Source organism: Acipenser ruthenus, chromosome 17, assembly GCF_902713425.1.
Source record: "Acipenser ruthenus chromosome 17, fAciRut3.2 maternal haplotype, whole genome shotgun sequence".
NCBI classification, from domain to species: Eukaryota; Metazoa; Chordata; class Actinopteri; order Acipenseriformes; family Acipenseridae; genus Acipenser; species Acipenser ruthenus.
Window position 1 is genome coordinate 15049712 of NC_081205.1, and position 21956 is coordinate 15071667.

The window sequence follows — 21956 nt, forward strand, 5'->3', positions numbered from 1 at the left end:
TAATGGCGAGTGGGGAAAGGCATACAGAAGCTGCCACTGGTGCGCCAAGGTATCTATTGCCAGTGGGTTCCCGGCTCCCGTTACTGATAACCAAAAGGGACAATGGGTCAATTCTTGGGAGGCAAACAGGTCCATCTGTGCTCTCCTGAACCGTTGCAAAATGAGGCTCACCACTTCTGGGTGAAGCCTCCATTTTGAGGCACTGGGGGCTGTCCTTGAAAGGAGGCCCGCTGCCAAATTCGCCACCCCGGGAAGATGTACTGCCCGCAGTGAAAGGAGGTGATGGTGCGCCCAAAGCAACAGTTTGCAGGCAACCCGGTGGAGACTGGGGGACTTGAGGTTGCCCTGGTGGTTTATGTATGTGAACCTCCTGTAAAAAAAAATTTGCAAGGCTAGAAACACTGCCTGCAGTTCCAGAATATTTTTTATATGAAGACCGAGACACTGTTAGCAGACGGCCGCAGGCTGAAAAACCCTGCTGTTAAACCAGCCTTGGAGAGGGCGCATGTGCAGAAGACCCAAAGGGAGGGTCTGGGAAGCTGCTGCCATCAAGCCCAGGAGCCGCTGAAAAGTCACTATTGTGAGCCTTTTGTTAGGCTGAAAAAGGATTCAAAGTGGCTATTTGCTGCCCTTTCCTCCAACAGAGCGGACAACATAGTCTTGGAATCCAGACGCACTCCTAAATAGGAGGCTGTCCGAGAAAGTGTGATCTGGCTTTTTGCATAGTTCAGACAGACCTAACCGAAGCAGGTGGTCTGTGATGACTTTCGTGTGAGCCCTTGCCTACACTGGAGATTGAGCACAAATTAGCCAATCGTCCAGGTAATTGAGCACTTTGATGCCCCTGAGTCTCAATGGGGCCAGAATAGCTTCCATTCACTTTGAAAATGCACAGGGGGCTAGAGAGGCTGAATGGTAAAATCAAACCCTGTGCCCTGATTTTATCGGGATGTGAAAGTAAACGTCTTTTAAATCCACCGTAGTGAACCAGTCGCCTGGCCTTATTGACTACATGGTTAACATTTTGAACCTCCGTCGACTCGGATATGGATTGACCTGTCTCAGATCGAGGATTGGTCTGAGGCCACCATCCCATTTGGGCACCAGGAAGTACCTGGAGTAAAAACCTTCCACGTGAAATAGCAAATATATTAAATGATTACTTTTCACAAGACACTGGCCAAATTTGCGGTAAACGCACCAGCTTAGTAAGACTTTTAAGAATGCCCTCTGGCAACCCTCCACTGTTTACTCAGGCAGGTAGCGTCCTTCGTTCAAAAGCGCTAGTTTTGGCGCTTGCACTAACAAGGCAATAGCGGCATCTACTAGAGGAAATTCAACCAAGCAGAGTTTCTCTGCATTATACAGGCTGCACAAAGTCCCCATGGACCAGGAAACAGGAGCTCTAGCTGGGTCACACCTGGATGAATAAATCTCAAAAAGAAAATCTGGGTGCATTGGGGGGGCTGACGCCTGAGAGGGAGCAGGTTCATCCTGAAAGATGGATTGCTTTCGCATTTCATCTGCAGGCCACGGAACTTGTAAAAGTATCACCGAGGTCCTCTTAAATCAGCGGCATAAGCTTGCTGACAAGGAAAGATGATGGATTCCACAGAGCTGCGAGGCACCCATTTCTCAAGTGTGCGCTTTGAGAAAGTAGCACATAACTCGCAGGGGCTGCAAGTGTCTTTTGCTTGCTCTGGACCCAAACAGGCAGCACACCTGCCGTGCTTGTCTTCCATTGGGAGACTGGTCTTGCACAGATAGCAAGAGTAAAACCCCGGCTTCAGCGGTGTGCACACTGAAATGACCGCTCAGCTGCAGCTACCATATAGTACTTACTGTAACAAGTGCAGCATATAGTACTTGCAACCATCAGACAGCGCAAGCAGCAACGGCGCTTATGTTACAGGCAATAGCACTGTAGAAAGACTTAAACAGGGAGAGTCAAGACAGACCAAGTCCGCTGGTACTAGACCAAGGATGGTACCACTGTTTAAAAGCACATAGGTTACTTTTTAACCCGATTGAACGGTGATGCACCTAAGTTGAACCGAGTAGAACCGGGACGATTAAAGTACCGTTTTGGGGCCTCAGTTCCTTCAGTATGGTATAGAACCCTATTAGGATGACTTGAACCACTCGTTTAAGTAGCTGTATGGTGCCTGAGCACTAGTATAGTAACTGTATACACGGTATACGGTATGGTACTGGTGCGGTAACCTCGCTCGCTGTTAGGTATGTGTACCGGGTTGGGAACGGGGTAGGTCTGTGACAGTTACCTCAGAAGCAATATATAGGGATGCCCACCTATATAGCTTCAGGTAAACCGACTCAGTCCTAAGACTGAGGGAAGCCTGCTGTCAGAGCCCAGACAGCCTTCGCAATGGTACTGCAAGCAGAGACCAAGGCGGCAACGAAACACTGCGGGAGGGACTGCAAGCCCAGCAACTGCTAGTGAATCGAAATGGTAACCTCGTTCGTTGTACAGTATGTGTACTGCGGGAACGGAAGCAAGTCTGCACATACAGTTGCCATGGAAGAATTCTGTAGGGATGCCCACCTATAGCACTCCTGGCTAATCAACAGTCAAAAAACTGAGGAAAGCCTGCTGTTAGAACCCTGTGACAGAGATCGAACTGTGCTTTGTGTTAGATCTCCCTCTCGACCTGTGAGGGCACTGTGTAATGGGAAGAGTACCCTTAACTAAATGGCACGACAATTGGTTGTTGGTCATTTAGGAAAGGGGCGCAGCTACGGTATCCAAACTCAATGACCCAGACGGTAAACAGTGTGGCATCCGAGGACTGGAGGAGCAGATGCGCTCGTTAACCTAGGGGTCATGTGCGATGATATAAATAGGGGACTTGGCATATGTGATCTGTTCCTTGGTAAATGGTTAGTGTTGAAAACCTACAAGGAGTCTGTGTGCTGTATCGTGAACCGTGAGTTTTGTCTTGTGTTTGTTAGTGTTTTTTTAACGGTCGTCTGTTTTTTAATAGACTACCAGTTGCACAATCCAGAGCTGTAGCGAAAGCCAGCATAAACCCGGTCATCACTTTCACCCCTGCATTTCACGGAGAACTGTATTACACCACTTGCACGTATTCACTATCATTAAGAACTGTGTTTTGTGTTTAGTGTTGCTGTGTAAAACTGGACTTTTGGTTACGGGTCAAACCCGGGGAATTACAAATACTGAGTGCTACACGCCGCTGTATCACTCCAACATTATTATTTACAGGTGTTTGCCATAATGCTCTGGAAATTGTTGATTAAATTAATAAACACCCTTGCACCTGTTTTCACTCGCCACTTTGCCACAAACCCTAACAGCCTTCACAATGTTTCTGCAAGCAGAATTAGTGCAGCAATGAGACGTTGTGGGAGGGACTGCAACCAGTCTGACCCAAAGCACACGCTCAGTCAACGCAAGCCTGCTGAGCCCAGCAACTACTTTCGTGTTTATGGACAAAAAAAAAAAAAAAAAAAAAAACACAACAACACACACACACGCAAAACAGTAATACCACGATTACAGTTTAAAATTACATTTTTCCTAACAAAAAATGAAACTTAATTTTAAACTTCAAAAGCAAACCTAGCAGCCTGAGAGGGAGCACGATGCTGCTGACTTAAGGCTGTTTGATCACAGGGAAGGGTCGACAGGAGCTGCCGGCTTCACGCAGGAAACAAGGCTGCTGCGGGACTTAAAACAACGGACAGAGTGCACAATATGTGTAAACAGCAATTACTAAACTCAATTAAAAAATCGCCTTAATTAGTGTAATTGCACAAGAAAAAAAAGCAGAGAAGTAAGATAAGTAACTCTGTTAGGTTCAGATGAAAGTAAAATTGATGACGATGTCTGTGTGTGTGTAGTCCAGTTATGCCCTCGGGGGCGGGCACGACTGGATCACAGGTTCTGATGAGCAGTCTGTTATATCTATTGAGGTTATAGGGTCTTTAGGAGATAAATGACAATGAGTTAATGGTTGCATTTCATACTTGATGGGGAACAAAAGAGTTATTTATTACGGGTGTCGGGTTGCATTTTTGCTAAAATTCTTATTCCCCAGCAGGGCTCTACGTTTAGATTTATAACTACTGACACTGAGCTAGTGTTTTTAATGGCCTGGTTGTAATTATCTAGCCCAATATATTTATATATTTTTTCGTGATGGTTTTTATTATCAGTATGTTTCTAACTGTGTACGGTAACTGAAGAGAGCCCATGTCTCAAAAAGAAAGAGGCTAAGCGAAGCCTTTCAATATACGTTGGAGTCCTCCATTGGGTCGGGTACCCGCGGGTGACCTGCAAAAGCGGGTCGGGTTCGGGTCTGAATGTGAACTTTCACACATTCAGGTTAGGCTTGGGTCTGAATTGGAATCACCAATTCAGGTTACAGCGGTGAACGGGGATAAAAAATAATAATTGGGCATTCCAAATTGGAGAGAAAACCGGGGTAAAAAAACATTGGCAACGACTAAATAAAGAAAAAAAATACAATAAAAAAAATACTGTAAACAAACTGGCATATCGCATTGTTTTACCGCGCCATATTTTGAAATTTGTATAGCTGGCTGTGGCTACCACTGTATGTTTGCACAATAAGATGGGGACTTACAAACCAACAAAACACCTCTGAAAGTGCTGAGAATTTGGGGTACCTGGGTTTCTGACATCTCTGTTGAAAGATCTAAAATGTAAAGTGCATAGGGGCAGGAAAGTCTCACAGTACAGTGGAATGGGGGGGTTACAGATTCTCTGTCCCATAATGCATGTTCACAGCAGAGCAAGAATACAGAATGACTCCCAGCACAGGTCATGGCAGTCCTTATGTATTACAACTACTAACAACCAAACGAGCAAGATGGGCCGAATGGCCTCCTCTCGTTTGTAAACGTTCTTATGTTCTTTCTTAACCCTGTATTAATTCAGTATTATTTACTGGCCCATGTGTTAACATTACTTCATAAAATGATAGCTAAATTAGGTCCCCAGAATAGAGATTCAGGGCGACGGTATTAAGATCTTTGGCTATTTCGAGGATTAAGAGACCCTGGATGCCTGTGAATGGAACGGCCTCTACCTCAGCAGGTACTGGTACTGCAGCTGCTGCATCTGGTACAGGTTGAGGGCTGTGAGCTCCTGCTGCCTCTTCAAGCGCTCCTGATCCAGGTCACCCTGAAAACACACACAATGCATTTACCATAGCTTACCCTGGTTTCATATGTTTCTTAATATGCTTTACCATATCTCTCTGGACTTTACAATGCTTTCACTATGCTTTATTACACTTTGTTATGCTTTTACCATGGACAACTTTTATACAAGGGAGTGAGGGCAGTGTTGCCCACAGAATGTACATGTAAAAATAGAAGCGTGACCCAAGTACCACAGTCCTCACCAGTAGGGGGGGTGGGGAGGGCCCGGGTGCGAAGGGGACCCGCCCCCACATCTTGATGATCTCCCCGAGGGGCTGGAATACCTCGTCACAGCCCCGCTTCACCAGAAGAGTCATGGTGAAATACCCTGCCTGAAACCACTCCGCCATCTCCTGGTTGGTGAAGGGACCTGCAACACAGATAGCACCCTCACCATCAAGCTGCTGGAGCTGGCACAGCTGGGTTAGCAAGATACACTTTTACACAGCAGCAAAAGAAAATATTGTTCACCCAAAGTTTTTTCTCCTCTCTGTGGATAAGGGGTGGGGTCAGTGCTCCAGAAAAGCTGCGTACTTGGTGTGAATTATGCACAATATTTAAAATGTAATGCATAAAGAATATGCATAAGCAATTTGGCTGCACAGCTTGAGTTTGCATGTTAATCAAGCTTCTTGTACTTCGTTGGTTCAGGCTTCTCAATGGCCAATTGGTGAATATACTGCATGCGGTAGCTAGAGAATGGATCACAGAAATGTTGCAAGAGCTAATTGTAGCCTGCCTGGGAATGCCAGAAACACGTGACCAGTAAGTCCAGGTTTCCACTCACTTGCAGTGCGTGGACTGGTGAAGAAGCAACTGGATTCTTGAGCTTTAGGATTTCTCCATGCCGTCTTGGTCCCCCTCAATTTAACCTACCATTTTACCTATCTGTCAACTGCATTTTTGGGAGGTAAATCTATAAAATAAATGTAATATTCTACATTTGAAGTCTGGATACTTTATATTGCTATAGCAAGGTGATCAACAAGGAATGCAATATTATTGTTGATTTATTTGCATTCGCGCAAAATCAGTATTATTTTTTTGTCGACTTGGAAAGGGAGAGCACAAGAGACTAAGAAAGGAAGATTTACAGTACCTCGCATTGCTAGTGGGAGGAGACTCTAACACAGTAGCTAATTACATCGAGAGGTAATGTTGCATTTTACTTACAAAAATTGGTGAGTAAATTGTCTAAATTGTAGAGTAAATTATTCAATGACCCAAAACCTTAGCTGGAGCGCTGGGTGAGGTAGCTGCATAACATTTATAACTCAGCACATGACCAGACTAGAATTAGAAATACTCTGCAAATAAATGCCCTGCTGCACAATTTCAGACTAGATTTCCAGCTACATGGTTTATAACAACTCTGCTCCCCAATGATTCACTAAAACTATATACAATCACATTATGGTATTTTTCTGTTTAGGAAGAGCAACATACAATGTGAACTGCATATGGTTAGACACTGTAGCTCCACATTGTGAAACACATGACAGACTGTGGTCCGATTTGAACCAGCTGCTCTTCCATGCTGGCCTGCTGGTTGCGATCTCGTACCCTGTATCTCCCCCTGGGGGTCCTTGTAAAACCACTTGAGCGCAGCCTCGTTGGTTCCGGGCAGAGCCGCACCCTTTCCTCGCTGTTCCAGACTCTTGGCCGATAGCCTGTTGTCGTCAAGAGCATTATCCTGCAGGTACGCCACCATCTTCTCGGCTTCCTGAGCATACATGCAAAGGAAAACTATTTAGCAGCAGTCAAAAACACAAGAGCAGATTTTATGGTCATTAGTATACATAACCCAGCCATGCCATCAGCTCCACAAATGATGGCCACTATGTTTTTGACCTACTTCCAACTTGATTTTCAATCGTGTTCCAGACTTTGGTTCTATCCAACTATCTTACTTACTCCAGGTTTTACTACGATTAGCCACAGTGCATAGATAATAAGTTCAAGTGTGTTTTATTAAACTCATAGTAAAACCAAGAATAGATTAAACTGGTATGCAATGAAAGACTTATTTCCATCCTTGAAACGTACCTCAATTTACTGCAGTAACATAAAAACGGAGTGACGACACAGTGACTGTGATATTAAAACTATCATTGGTAGCCATAACAATAGACATGCGACTAGCTGTTGACTGCTGCTAAACACCTACAAGGTATTGACAACGGTGAACCCAGGGGACTTTTTCAACCTGAAAAAAGAAACAAGGACCAGGGGTCACAAATGGAGATTTGATAAAGGGGCATTCATAAGAACATAAGAAAGCTTACAAACGAGAGGAGGCCATTCAGCCCATCTTGCTCATTTGGTTGTTAGTAGCTTATTGATCCCAGAATATCATCAAGCAGCTTCTTGAAGGATCGCAGGGTGTCAGCTTCAACAACATTACTGGGGAGTTGGTTCCAGACCCTCACAATTCTCTGTGTAAAAAAGTGCCTCCTATTTTCTGTTCTGAATCACCCTTTATCTAATCTCCATTTGTGATCCCTGGTCCTTGTTTCTTTTTTCAGGTCAAAAAAGTCCCCTGGGTCGACACTGTCAATACCTTTTAGGATTTTGAATGTCTGAATCAGATCGCCGCGTAGTCTTCTTTGTTCAAGACTGAACAGATTCAATACGACATTGCATACGACATGCCTTTTAAACCCGGGATAATTCTGGTTGCTTTTCTTTGCACTCTTTCTAGGGCAGCAATATCCTTTTTGTAACAAGGTGACCAGAACTGAACACAATATTCTAGGTGAGGTCTTACTAATGCAGAACAGAATAGGAAGCACTTTTTTACACAGAGAATTGAGAGTGTCTGGAACCAACTCCCCAGTAATGTTGTTGAAGCTGACACCCTGGGATCCTTCATGAAGCTGCCTGATGAGATTCTGGGATCAATAAGCTACTAACAACCAAAACGAACAAGATGGGCCGAATGGCCTCCTCTCGTTTGTAAACTTTATGTTCTTATGTTAATATAAATGCCTCCCTGACCAGCCGCAGCTCTAGTTACAAAGGCTTGTACTATTAAGAAGGATTGTACAGCCACGACTGTTTAAAAAACGGTTTCCTTTACCGTGTATTTTCACCAGGGACTTCTGACAGTAATATTGCACCGATTCCGACATTAAAACTCAATAAATTACAGTGAGACAAATCCTTCTCTTTAAAATAAGAGATGTATTTATTCTTCTATTAATTGTTCCTCCTGAATCTTCTTGGAACCATTCTGTTACTTTTTCCAAACCATCTTTCAGCATATTTTAAAGAGATAGCAAACAGCGACTGTGATTATCACGGTCCTATTGTTTCTAAATCAGAACCTCTGTCCCGCCAAACACAACAATGGTGCGTATGTTACGTAATCAAGCTAAATGGCTTTCATTGGGCAAAATGAAATTAAACAAAAAGTGCATCTACCAGCACACGTTCAAACATGGCAGTGTCTTACATTTTTCAAAGCCTTCGCCACTGTGGCAAACTTAATGAAAATTAAATTGAGCCACACAGGAAAACATTTCGCTTGTGGCAAGTGGCTAGCGGGAACGTACAGTAGTCTCTAGAATAAATGTATGTAAAAATGTAGTAACACACGGATGGACACAGATGTCTCCATATATGTTGATACTCTCAATAACCAACAGCTAAAAAATGTCTACACCAAGCTTCATCACAGCTGGCTGAATGGTTCTTTAGATAAAGAATGTATTCACGTAGGGTCTGATTTTCAGGTTTTACCCCCCCAAATGCTTTTTTTCTGCATTCAGGTTAAACCCGAAAACTCCCCAAATAGGCACATACTGTATATGAATAAAAGCATGTGGTTGTCTGATTCAAATGCAACAGAGCAGAACTGGCTCCGATGGTGGTAAGCTGATTTACCTATTAGAAAAATGTGGCTTCTTAGTGTAATATATATATATATATATTTTCAGATTTTTCAAAATTACAGCAATATAGCTAAGGTTTTTGATTTTGTCCACACTTCAGTTATTTGTTTTATGAGAGTGTGTTTAAGACAAGAGCATTTAGATGTAACAGTTGATCGTTTCTCTTTGTAAAACAGCATGGAGTAAAAGTTGTTTAGTTTTCCAGTATGTTGTGTGTGCAATTGTACTTGCAATTCCACTACAAAATAAAACTTGATTGGAACTGAGAAATGCCTCCATATACAGTATGTGTGAAAGAAAGAAAGAAAGAAAGAAAGAAAGAAAGAAAGAAGTCGTCAAAAGTTTGGAAATACACATACGTTGGGGATGTTGACGACAACTTTGCTGTCAACACTTTGTGCTTAAGCATTTCTTTCTAAATAAAACCCAGATTTCTACCTGAATATTTTTTTTCATGGTTATATGTAAAAAAAAAAATAAATCTGCCCAACTTCACCCAATTTTTTCCATGAAATAATTCTACCCTATTTTTAAAAAAGCATTCACCCGAATTTGGAAAAAAATTTCACCTGAAAAATCTGACGCCCTAATTAAAGGGCAGGGGTTCTGAACGGGGGGTCCGCGGCCCCCTGGCCCCCTAGGGGGCTTTGAGGAGGTTTCAAGGGGTCCTCCAAAAATAAACCAGAGTGTATTATTTTCCCTGCATGCTTATGACACACTGAAACATACACAATACCAGATATGGATACATTTTTAATTCGCATCACAACAACAAAACCCACAGAATGATGATACAGAACTTCCTTCAAAAAGTTCAACTGTAAGGGCTGAAGAACAGCAAGGAGGAGGTGATGTGTATTTATCCAAACACACACAGCTAAACAAGCTAACTAGTTAAATGAGCTCATAAACCAGCCTTACCTGCTCCAGGTGCTTCATCCCTTCGTCGTCATCAATGTCAGGAAGCAGCCCCATGTTTGTGGGGGGCAGGGCCATCCCTGCAGGGAATGGGATTGGGGTGAAAGCAGCAGGGGCTAGTTGTTTCTGTTGAGTTGTCGGGACAGAGGGTAACATTTCTGGATGAATCTTTGTCACTGTAAACAAATCAAAAAGGAAGAAGGAGGAAATAAAAGTATGTTGGTAATAAAATTAAAAGACTAACCCTTCATACCTAGCATGCGCATGTAAAAAAGCAAGTGTAACACACTAACAAAGCTTCTCTAAATTTAGCACAGCTTCTAAAATGTCCCCCCATTTTGGGCCCCAGTGTTCACACTCCCACAGCACAGAGCAGACGGCACAAGTCTCCCCATGCTGTACCTTGGCTGATATTGTTGCAGACAGGGGTGGTGCGTGCTGGATTGAGCTCAGGGCCGGGCAGTCTCTCCACTCTCTCGGGTGGGCTCTCTGTTGGTCGCTCTGGCAGGCTGGGGGGTGACGATTCAGAAGCCTTGGGCTCGACGGGGAGAGAGGGTGCAGGCACATCGGCATTGTCCGACTTCTCTGCATCTGTCAGATCACATTGTACAGACACACAAGCATACACTCATATGAATCAGGAGTCAAAGGGTTGTGATCAGGGTCTAGAAGCAGGGTCACTCCCCTGCTCAGTAACTCACCTTCCCTTCTCTCAGTCTCCTTCCTGGCGGTCCGGTCAAGCTCCTTGCCCTCTTCTGGGTCGCTCTCTTCCTGCTCTGATTGATCCTCACCCTCCTCGGACGGCCTGAAGTCCAGTTCCTGCTCCTCTGGGATTGGCTCCTTGGAAGCTTTCTGAGGAAACAGAGAGCATCTACAGTGGGAGCAGGAAACTACCTCTACACACACACACACGTACACGTTTGCATTTCTGTATTTGTGAGGACTTCTCATTGACTCTCACTATATTTTTATTTACTATAACTCCAGTCAGACAAAACTCCACACAGGGTGAAAATCAACAACAAACTAAATATTTTGGCTTTTTTTTTTTGAAGGCATATTTAGTTCTTAAACTTATTTTATAAAAGTGGGGATGTCCCCGTAACTTCGTTTTTTCAGTTACTATCTTTGTGGGGACAGTCTCAAATTTTGTCTGCACACTGATAGTAATACCTGCCCACACCTACATACTCTAGCTGTAGCTCAGCTTTGATTTACCAAGAGATTTCAGATCTTATTCATAATAACACACAAAGGACACATTCCATCTTTGGTTATGAGCTGAACCATGGAGTGATTTAACCCCATATATTCATCAGAGAGCCAGAGACTCAGACACTGATAACACAGAATTAGAAATTAACAAAATTGTGGTACAAGTCCAAAGGACTAGTAGCTTGTGAAACTGTTAGTCCTGATGTAAACGCACTATGTGAAGTTCCTGAGTTGGCATCAACAACAGTTGGGGTCCTTAAAAATATTAGGCTTAAATTTTATTTTCCCAAAAAATAAACACTAAATAAAATAATAATTATTATTATTTACTTTATTTATTTTTATCAGACACCTTAGTAAACAATCCTACAGATTGATCACCTCGTTGCGGAGCGACTACCCTACTGTATGCAGAGAAACCAACAGAGGAAGAAAATTCAGCCGTGTCACCTTGCCGACCATGAATATCTGTCTGAAATTGACATTGATGACACAAGTAAAAGGTTTGTTTTACTGTTCATTACATGTGTTGCTATTTCCAAAAATACTGGCTGGTTTGTGGAGTTGGGGGTTACAGCATGAGCATGATTAAATAACTATAAATTACTACCTACAATAATTAATGTACTCACACACACACTCAGTCTTCACTAAAAGTTCCAATTTAAAAGACAGTATGTTTCACTTTTTTTTTTATTATTAGCAATGGGAGAAAACCGCTTCAGCAAGTACAGTAGAATCTGCCAGAACCGACGGATGCTGAATCTACTAGGCTGGATGCTAATGAGAGCATAACAAATACAAAAGAAAAACGAGAGAAACGCTGATCTTTTCAAGGAAGCTGGGAGACTTTGTATAAAAGGATCTGAATATGTGAAGGATCGCCTTCTGGTATATTTCTGGAAAGAGCTTGATACAGACGCTTCCATCCAATTGTCTGCCCAAATGTTGAATGCAGCATGGATGAAGAAACCTGTAATCTAAATCTGGCTCATGGTGGGTCTCAATCAACAGAAATATGGATAAACAGAATAAAATGAAATGTTCCTTGCGGAAGTGAACCTTCAGAAAAGGAGTGCCTGTTTGTTATGTCGTTGCTTACAAACACCATCATGCATTTCGTGTCCCTCGATCCGGGTCAAAGCTTGTCCAGCAATACTACACGGGACTGTGACCTGGGTAGGAGCGCCAGTGTGAGAGGGGCTATAGTAAACCATCTACCATCATACCATCTAAAAAAGGAAATTGTCACTTTAAACCCCCCCCCCCCAAAAAAAAAATAAAAAGACAATCCCTAGCTCTTGCAAACTTAACTAATGTCCGCTATATTTAAAACTTCAAATGAGACACATTCAAGTTACTCAACAATCCTTTTTATAGTCTGATGTCATGCTGATCAAAGAAAAAACTGTATTTGTGTATGTATGTACGTACATTTAAAAAACAAACAAAAAAAAAATCAAACAGCCTCCTTGTAGAACATAAAGAACCTGTTATAAAACTGACTCAAGCCAGTCACAATGCACTCGATTCAGAGCACCCCAAGCATGTCTATATAAGTTTCACTGCAATACAAGCGGTTCTCAACACACAGTAACATGGTCTGAGGTACCATATGATAACACACAACTCTCACCACCATACAATTACACAGCCCTGTTCACGCTTTCCAGGGACCCTACTTAAAATTAGTAGTTTGTCACCATTAGTCTCAAACTGTATTCCATAAAACCTAAAATGATGTCACCAGCTGGGCTAAAGAATGTATTATATGCAGGGCCCTACCAAATTCAGGGTACATTTTCATAAAATTTCATAACATTTAAAAAAAATCTTAAATTTCACAGTTTCAGCCATTTAAATCTTAAATTTCATGGTGGCGTAAAAGTATTAGCATGTAGTTAAAAACTGCAAAATAAACATTTAAAAGCCCCGAATATAACAAGAGGATATGACTAACAAAGTAGAAATGCTAAACGAAAACAAAACTGAAATCCAGAGGTGCTCTATGATTGTTGCAGTTCTGTTACTGTTGTTAAAAACTGGATAACATATCCAGAGGCTAAAAAATATAAAACATGAAGTCTCTGAAATTAGACATATTTAAATTTATTTATTTTGTCCTAAAGTGCTTTTAATGTATTTTTCTGCTCATACTACTACTTGGTATATATTTGGTTTCCAAATTCTTTTACATGATCCACTGCAGTAATGATGATTGTAGCACTTTCTGATTTATTTTGGACACTCATTTTAAAATGTAGGTCTAATTTGACTCGCCTGATGGTACTACCAGTTGAGATCCGTAGGTCATACTAAACCCACCCTGGGAACCTGTGTCTACCAGTCAGTCAGTCAGTAGAGCCCAGTTACTGGCTGTTGTCAAGCGTCAATCAATAAATCCTGTCCAGTTCACGATGAGCTTTCTTTTTTTAAATTGAAACAAGCTAACAAAATTGCACCAGGAACCTGTAACGGTACATAGAACTGCATTGGTTTTTAGTGCAGGATAAAAGTATACAAAAGAGAGACCAGATTTCACATAGCAGAATAAATTTCACAGTCTTTGTCACATTCACGGCTGTGAAATGGGTAAGGCCCTAATTATAGGGTACAGGGTTTACCCGATACAGGTATTTATCCAAACTCACACAGCTAAACAAGCTAACTAGTTAATAAGCTCATAAACCAGCCTTACTTGCTCCAGGTGCTCTGTTTGAACACCACTGTGCACAATTAATACCGAGTGGTACGAAAACAAAAGCGGTAACCCTCTAAAAACTCACTACAAAAGAAACTAAAAATGAACTTGTAGTGCATGAATATAACACACATAAAAACAGCCAGGGAACCAAAACAGTAATACAGAAGTCGTCTTCAGTTTTGTCTAAATGTATGTTAATTTAGTTTCTTTAGTATTACTGAAGATTTGAATGTGTTTTTGAAGTTACGGATGTATAATACATTCACGTTACTGCAATAATAATGCAACATACATCATAGACAGGTCTCAGAAAAAAATAAAACTACTAAAAACTACATTGATGCAATAACTTTTTTTTTTTTTTTTTTTTTTTTTTAATTCTCTCTCTCTCTCTCTCTGACGCGATTTGTCAAGGCACCGACTAGAAGGGAGGCATGCCTTGATTTAGTCTTTTCAAATAATGAAGACAGAATAACAAACAGAGGTCAGAAAGCCATTGGCAAACTCAGACCACAACATGGTCTCATTTTAAGTATTTTTTAAAATCCCAAAAGTAATGACTAAAGCTAAGGTTTACAATTTTAGAAAAGCAAACTATGAAGGTATGAAACAGAGACTAACAGAAGTAGATTGGAGTAAAATAGAGAAAACATCCACAGAAAAAGGATGGCTGTTTTTAAAAAATGTAATACTAGAGTCGCAAAACAATTACATCCCAAAAGTAGACAAATCTAAAACAAAATGGCCAAAATGGTTTAACCGACATTGCAATTATTCCTCTCAGGTCCTTTGTCGGACTGGGTCCGACATCATTATAGCAACGCAAAAAACGGGTTTCTAGTCGTTTTTTCTCCGGAAAAAGCCGTGAAAACCATTCAATTACCGAGTGGGAGCGACAGGAGCCGAAACAAGTCGGAAAAAAAAAAAAAAGGCGTATCACATGAATAGTCATATATGGCCCTGGTATCAGATAACCGGGCAGTCATAGTAAACAAGCTGGCTGAGTGCGTCAGCGCACAGAGACTATCATGGACATTTGCAGAGCTTTTTTCAGATTTATAGTAATAAAATAATGACTTTGATCGCAATATTGAGGAGTTTGGTGATAAAACGAGTGATCCGGAGATGATTGATCGGTATGTACGACTATTATTTTTATTATTATTTATTTCTTACATAGATGAAAGCGATCGCGAAAGAAAGGGTGTGGCGGGGCTGGAGAAGCCTAGTGAGTGCTTTGTTGATATGCAGGGCCATTTAAACCTGTTTGACTGTGGGAAAAAAATACATTTTAAACAGCGCGTCTAAAATTAACTGCGCGTGTGAAAATAAATTGGACATGATGCGCCTGACGCGCACTTAATAAATGGACTGCAAAGGGTTAATAGATCAATTAAAAAAAATATTCAGCGAAAAAAGGCACTTTACAGAGCGTTTAAAAGGGACCAAAAACAAAAAGTACACAGAAAGAGTACTTGGAACTGCAAACACAAGTCAAAAAGGAAGTTAGAAAGGCCAAGAGAGAGATAAAAATCAATATTGCTAAGAGGGCTAAAACCAATTCCAAAATGTTTTTCCAATATTATAACAGCAAGAGAACATTCAAAGAGGAGGTTAAATGTCTAAGAGAGACAAATGGCAAAATCATAGATGAAGAAAAAAAATAGCAAATATATTAAATTATTACTTTTCACAGGTTTTTACAAAGCAGGACACGGACAACATGCCCCACATGTCAACCTGTTCCTATCCAATTTTAAATAACTTTAGCATAACAGAGGCAGAAGTGTTAAAGGGACTAGGAGCTCTTAAAATAAACAAATCCCCTGGGCCGGATGAGAACCTCCAAATAGTACTCAAAGAAATGAAAGAAGTTATTTACAAACCGCTAACCAAGATCATGCAACAGTCTCTTGACACAGGGGTAGTACCGACAGACTGGAAAATAGCAAACGTAATACCGATCCACAAAAACGGAGACAAAACCGAACCAGGTAACTACAGACCAGTAAGCCTGACTTCTATTATATGTAAACTTATGGAAACTATAATAAGATCCAAAATGGAAAATTACCTATATGGTAACAATATCCAGGGAGACAGTCAGCATGGTTTTCGGAAAGGGAGATCGTGTCTAACTAACCTGCTTGACTTTTTTGAGGATGCAACATTGACAATGGATAATTGCAAAGCATACGACATGGTTTATTTAGATTTCCAGAAAGCTTTTGACAAAGTCCCACATAAAAGATTAATTCTCAAACTGAACGCAGTAGGGATTCAAGGAAATGCATGCACATGGATTAGGGAGTGGTTAACGTGTAGAAAACAGAAAGTACTGATTAGAGGAGAAACCTCAAAATGGAGCGAGGTAACCAGTGGTGTACCCCAGGGATCAGTATTAGGTCCTCTGCTATTCCTAATCTATATTAATGATTTAGATACTGGTATAGTAAGCAAACTTGTTAAATTTCCAGACGACACAAAAATAGGAGGGGTGGCAAACACTGTTGCAGCAGCAAAGGTCATTCAAAATGATCTAGACAACATTCAGAACTGGGCAGACACATGGCAAATGACATTTAATAGACAAAAGTGTAAGGTACTGCACGCAGGCAATAAAAATTTGCATTATAAATATCATATGGGAGATACTGAAATTGAATTAGGAATCTATGAAAAAGACCAAGGAGTTTGTTTATGTTGACTCAGAAATGTCTTCATCTAGACAATGTGGGGAAGCTATATTGTGAAAAGTGTTGAATTTAAATCAAGGGAAGTAATGTTAAAACTTTACAATGCATTAGTAAGACCTCATCTAGAATATTGTGTTCAGTTCTGGTCACCTCGCTACAAAAAGGATATTTGCTGCTCTAGAAAGAGTGGAAAGAAGTGCGACCAGAATTATCCCCGGTTTAAAAGGCATGTCGTATGCAGACAGGCTAAAAGAATTGAATCAATTCATTCTTGAACAAAGAAGACTACGCTGTGATCCGATTCAAGCATTCAAAATCCTAAAAGGTATTGACAATGTCGACCCAGGGGGCTTTTTCGACCTGTAAAAAGAAACAAGGGTCACAAATGGAGATTAGATAAAGGGTGATTCAGAATAGAAAATAGGAGGCACTTTTTTACACAGAGAATTGTGAGGGTCTGGAACCAACTCCCCAGTAATGTTGTTGAAGCCGACACCCTGGGATCCTTCAAGAAGCTGCTTGATGAGATTCTGGGATCAATAAGCTACTAACAACCAAAACAAGCAAGATGGGCCGAACGGCCTCTCGTTTGTAAACATTCTTATGTTCATTCATTATATATATATATATATATATATATATATATATATATATATATATATATATATATATATATATATATATATATATATATATATATAATATTTATATATATATATATATATACACATATATACATACATATATATATATATATATATATATATATATATATATATTACATACACACACACACACACTACCAGTCAAAAGTTTTAGAACAACTCCATTTTTCCAGTTTTTATTGAAATTTACGCAGTTTAATGTCTCAATGTACTAAAATTAAAGCATAGAACAAATAAACAATTGGAGATAAAAAATAAATCATGGAATCTTAACAAAATTTAATCTAAATTTTTGACTCAAAGTAGCCACCTTTTGCAGATATAACAGCCGAATACACTCGTGGCATTCTTTCTACATTGGAAATCAAATATTGTTCGGAAAGTTCTTCAACACCGTTGCAGAAGTTCCCACAAATGTGTTGCACTTGTAGGTTGCTTTGCTTTCACCCTTCTGTCCAGTTCATCCCAAACCAGCTCGATGGGGTTTAAGTCTGGAGACTGTGCTGGCCATTCCATGATTTGAAGCCTACCGTCTTGTTCTTTTCTTCTAAGGTAGTTCTGACATAGCCTGGAGGTATGTTTTGGGTCATTATCTTGCTGTAGGATGAACCCCTGACCAACTAGGCGTATACCAGAGGGTATTGCATGGCGCTGCAAAATGCTGTGGTAGCAGTTTTGGTTCAGGGTGCCACTCACTCTGTGCAAGTTGCTGACTCTGGATCCAGCAAAACAGCCCCAGACCATCACGCTTCCTCATCCATGTTTGACAGTTGGTGTCACACACTGAGGAACCATCCTTTCGCCTACTCAACGGCATACAAAAACCCTGTGTGATGAACCGAAGATTTCAAATTTTGATTCATCGGTCCATAAGACCTTCTTCCAGTCTTCAGTAGTCCACTGGCGGTGCTTCATGGCCCAGGCAAGCCTCTTTTTCTTGTTTTGCCATCTTAGCAATGGCTTTCTTACTGCCACTCGACCTGTCAAACCTGCAGCTCGAAGTCTTCTCTTCACAGTTGAAACTGAGACTTGCTTACTTCGACCAGTGTTAAGCTGTGCTTGAAGCGGTTGTCCTGTGAGCCGCCTATCACGCAAGCTGTTGACTCTCAGAAACTTGTCTTCTGATTCTGTTGTGGCTTTGGGTCTGCCAGACCTCTTCCTGTCAGAGTTTCCTCCAGTTTCCAAGTGCCTTTTGATGGTGTAGGAAACTGTACTCACGGACACCTTGGCTTTCTTTGCAATTTCTCTAAAGGAAAGACCTACACTTAAGGGTTATAATGGTCTGTCTTCCTTTGTTAATTGCCTTTTTCTCGCCATTATGACAGCAATATACTACTTCCTGCAGTACAATACTGTCCAAATAATGCTTAAGAGGGTGTAGTAACACAGTCTGTTCCAACACTGCTTTTATAGACAGAGGGTTTGTAAGTAATCAACAAAAGTTGGGACACCTGTAGGAATTGTTAGCATCAACTTTCAAGGCTTAATTTACTTCCATTGCTGCAGAACAGCTGTAAGTTGTTAACCCATTACTTGTTCCCTGAAAAAGGCCTTTTTGTATAACTCTGAAATGTACATTATTTTTCAGTTTTTGGTAACCTAAACTTTTTTTTTTTAACCTCTGGCAGTTTACCGCTTACCTTTGTACCATTTCAGGTTATTCACTGGACTTGAACTGCTTAAATTTAAATAAAAACTGGAAAAATGGGGGTGTTCTAAAACTTTTGACCGGTAGTGTGTGTATATATATGTGACATTCCACAGTAACAGAAATATGACACAATGGTTCCTGTGCTAAAATAAAATAAATATTTAAAAAAGAAAAAAAGTGCAACAATTGGTACTATTATGTGTCATATACATATGATTATATCTGACTTTTAATATCATTCTTATTGTTGTTTCAGCCAGGCTAAGTTACTCTGATGGTTCCTATTACTGTCCATAATATTGCCAAGCCTGCAGTTTGTCTTTAAATTAAGTCTATATAAAACATTTTACAATCAAGTTTGTGTGTTTAATTTACAGTGCAGTAGTACTGAACTCATGTTAAAGTTGCTTTAATTTAACTAGCAGTGATATAATTTTAGAAAATTATCTCAAAATTAATATGTTACTACGTAACAAGTGGTGTCCCAAAACGAAGATAAAAATTATATAATTTTAAAATTCAACTGTTATAATGAATGTACAGCAATACCAAATGAAACTATAGTAGCTACAGTACTACCATATATAGTTCAATTTCCATCGATGGTGCTTCTGTAGCATTGCTCGAGTATAATTTAAACATATAATGTTTGTGTCCCTCGGGTTCTGTTACGTGGCGATCACACAGCTGTTTGTTAAAATGCGGCAAACAACGTGTAATTCTTTGCAGCATTTTACAGCAGTTATTTCGCGCACAAAAACTACCTTTATGATAGCTAAGAGCTTTTTCTGGAGGGTCTGACGACATTAATCACAGGCGATTGGAGTGGTGTCTCCGAAGTTACGAGGTGACAATGTTATGTTCTCTTATTATTAAGTAGACGGTGATGAAATGTACACTTTATATGTACAAATGTACATATTATTTTAAGTAGTGATATCATAAACATGTGTGGGCCGTTTTGAATAAATTTACCACAGTCTATTAACATCTGGATCTTTTTTTAAAAACAAAAAGACACGATTGAGTTTAGCGTCTCCTTTACGTGCGACACTGTTTGTAGTGGGGATACAAAATGGAAGCAAATAAATGAAACACCTCACCTAACCTATAATACAGTATATCAAATACAATAATATTACAGCAAATACTGTACATTATAGTAAATATACTTAAAAACAAATCTGAATTATCATTGCTACCGTGTAGCCTACAAAAAGACACTGAATTGTGCGAGTTCAAAACTTATTTTTACACGTGGGTTCATGAATTCCTGATCATTTACATTTATATACTGGTGTACATTATAAGAGCTGGATAACTTGGTATTTTACTTTAATCACGTTTTTGCACATCAAATGTTTCATATATATATATATATATATATATATATATATATATATATATATATATATATATAATTTTTTTTTTTTTTTGCAACTCCACAGTACTATTTATTTTGCTTTCCACATAAATTAAGTGGTACTGTGGCGTTACAAACAGAATACAAAAAATCCCAATGCTTAGCACAAAGTTATTTTTTTCAATACATGACTTAAAGGTGGTAATGCTCAGCAGTTATTGCAGTATGTTCATTTTAAGCACTGCTTAAGTGAAAATTGTACTGTTTTTATTTTTCAGCAGCATGGGTTTGTGAATAAAACAAAAGATCTTCAAAGCGAGATTCAAGTCGAATAGAACCACTACATACTAAAGTGACTACCAATGCAGAAAGATGTAAAAATACAGGCAGAAAATCCTCAGTTATCAAAAGGAAAAAGCACTTAAGGCTCTTAAAAGCAGATTATATCGCCTCAATTTGAGTGAGGAAAAGAAAAAGCATGCAAATAAACTTACAAAATTGCGTATGAGAAAATACAGAGAACAGGTCAAACACAAAGCATCAGATCAGAAGGTAGATGTTCTAGAAGTGCCAAACACTAGAGGGAAAGAGTTGGAAAGGGAAAAACAGAGAAGAGTATGGAAAGAGAAAAAACAAGCACAGAGGGCAAAGTTAACTTCACAGAAAAAAGACGTATAAATGAAAAAAGAAGAGCAAAGTATGCAGAGAAAAAAGCAAAGCGAGATGAACAGAACCAGAAGAGCACATTTAGGAGAACTGATCCAAATTCTGCAAAACATAATCTTTGCAATCTTGAAAGTAGCTATGTAGAAGGCAGACTTGTAAAAACAAAGTACTATAGACTTCTTAAAGCTGCAGGTAAGAAATTGGGGATCACTTGGAAACTCCTCATTAATAAAGCAAGGAAGACCAGAAGAGATGCACTCTCCGCTGATGTTTTGTCAACAATAGAAGAGTTTTATGCATCACATGCCAACATGCTACCAGATAAGAAATCTGTGCGAAAGGACATAAAAGCAAAAGGGATTTTGCAAAGAACACTTAAGGAACTTTTAAAGAAGCTCAAGTCTCATTACAATATTCAGATAGGCTTTTCGAAATTCTGTTCTCTGCGTCCAACAAACCTGAAGCCTTCAAAAGACCAAAAGATATGTGCCTGCTTATGTGAATACTGTACAAATGTTCAGCTTAAGCTTGAAGCAGTCAACAAATTTGCCCAATCTAAAGGATATCTAGGTGCAAAAATTGCAGATGTATATAAGGCAGTTGAAGTCACGGTGTGCCCAAAATATGAGAAGAGGTTTTACAGCCGGGAATGTGTGGAAAGAAGCTGCAGTAAGTGTGGAATGGTAGGGCTAAAACAACATGTTAAGGATATTTAAGTTTGAAAATGACCGGGTCAAATGGCTCAAGTGGGAAACTGAGAAAACACAGAAAATGAAAGATGGAAAAGAAATTCAGTTACAGAAAAGGATCAAGGCAGAAAAGACAGGAAATATCAAGGAGCTTCTTGAAGAACTAGAAAAAGAAGTGAAACCTCTGGCTCTGCACCTTCATTGTGCTTCATGGCAAAGTGATGAATACAGAATTTTGAAGAACAAGTTACCTTCAAACTGGGTATTAATGGTTCTGGATTTTGCTGA

The 21956-nt window shown here is 40.0% G+C and overlaps 1 protein-coding gene across 11 annotated transcripts in view; it reads right to left on the reverse strand.

Moving 5' to 3' along the window:
- The window catches only part of gigyf2 (GRB10 interacting GYF protein 2), a 129256-nt gene that overhangs the window by 23444 nt on the left and 83856 nt on the right, over window positions 1–21956 (reverse strand). For 9 of the 11 annotated variants that reach the window (XM_034038386.3, XM_058990018.1, XM_058990020.1 and 6 more), the window contains 7 exons: window positions 10721–10871; window positions 10422–10610; window positions 10023–10195; window positions 7376–7414; window positions 6772–6931; window positions 5412–5578; window positions 5094–5188 (listed from right to left, as the gene is read on the reverse strand). In XM_034038386.3, the coding sequence (XP_033894277.3) occupies window positions 5094–5188; window positions 5412–5578; window positions 6772–6931; window positions 7376–7414; window positions 10023–10195; window positions 10422–10610; window positions 10721–10871 (974 nt within the window). The remainder of the gene's footprint in view (window positions 1–5093; window positions 5189–5411; window positions 5579–6771; window positions 6932–7375; window positions 7415–10022; window positions 10196–10421; window positions 10611–10720; window positions 10872–21956) is intronic. The other 2 variants (XM_058990022.1, XM_058990017.1) reach the window with 1 other exon arrangement.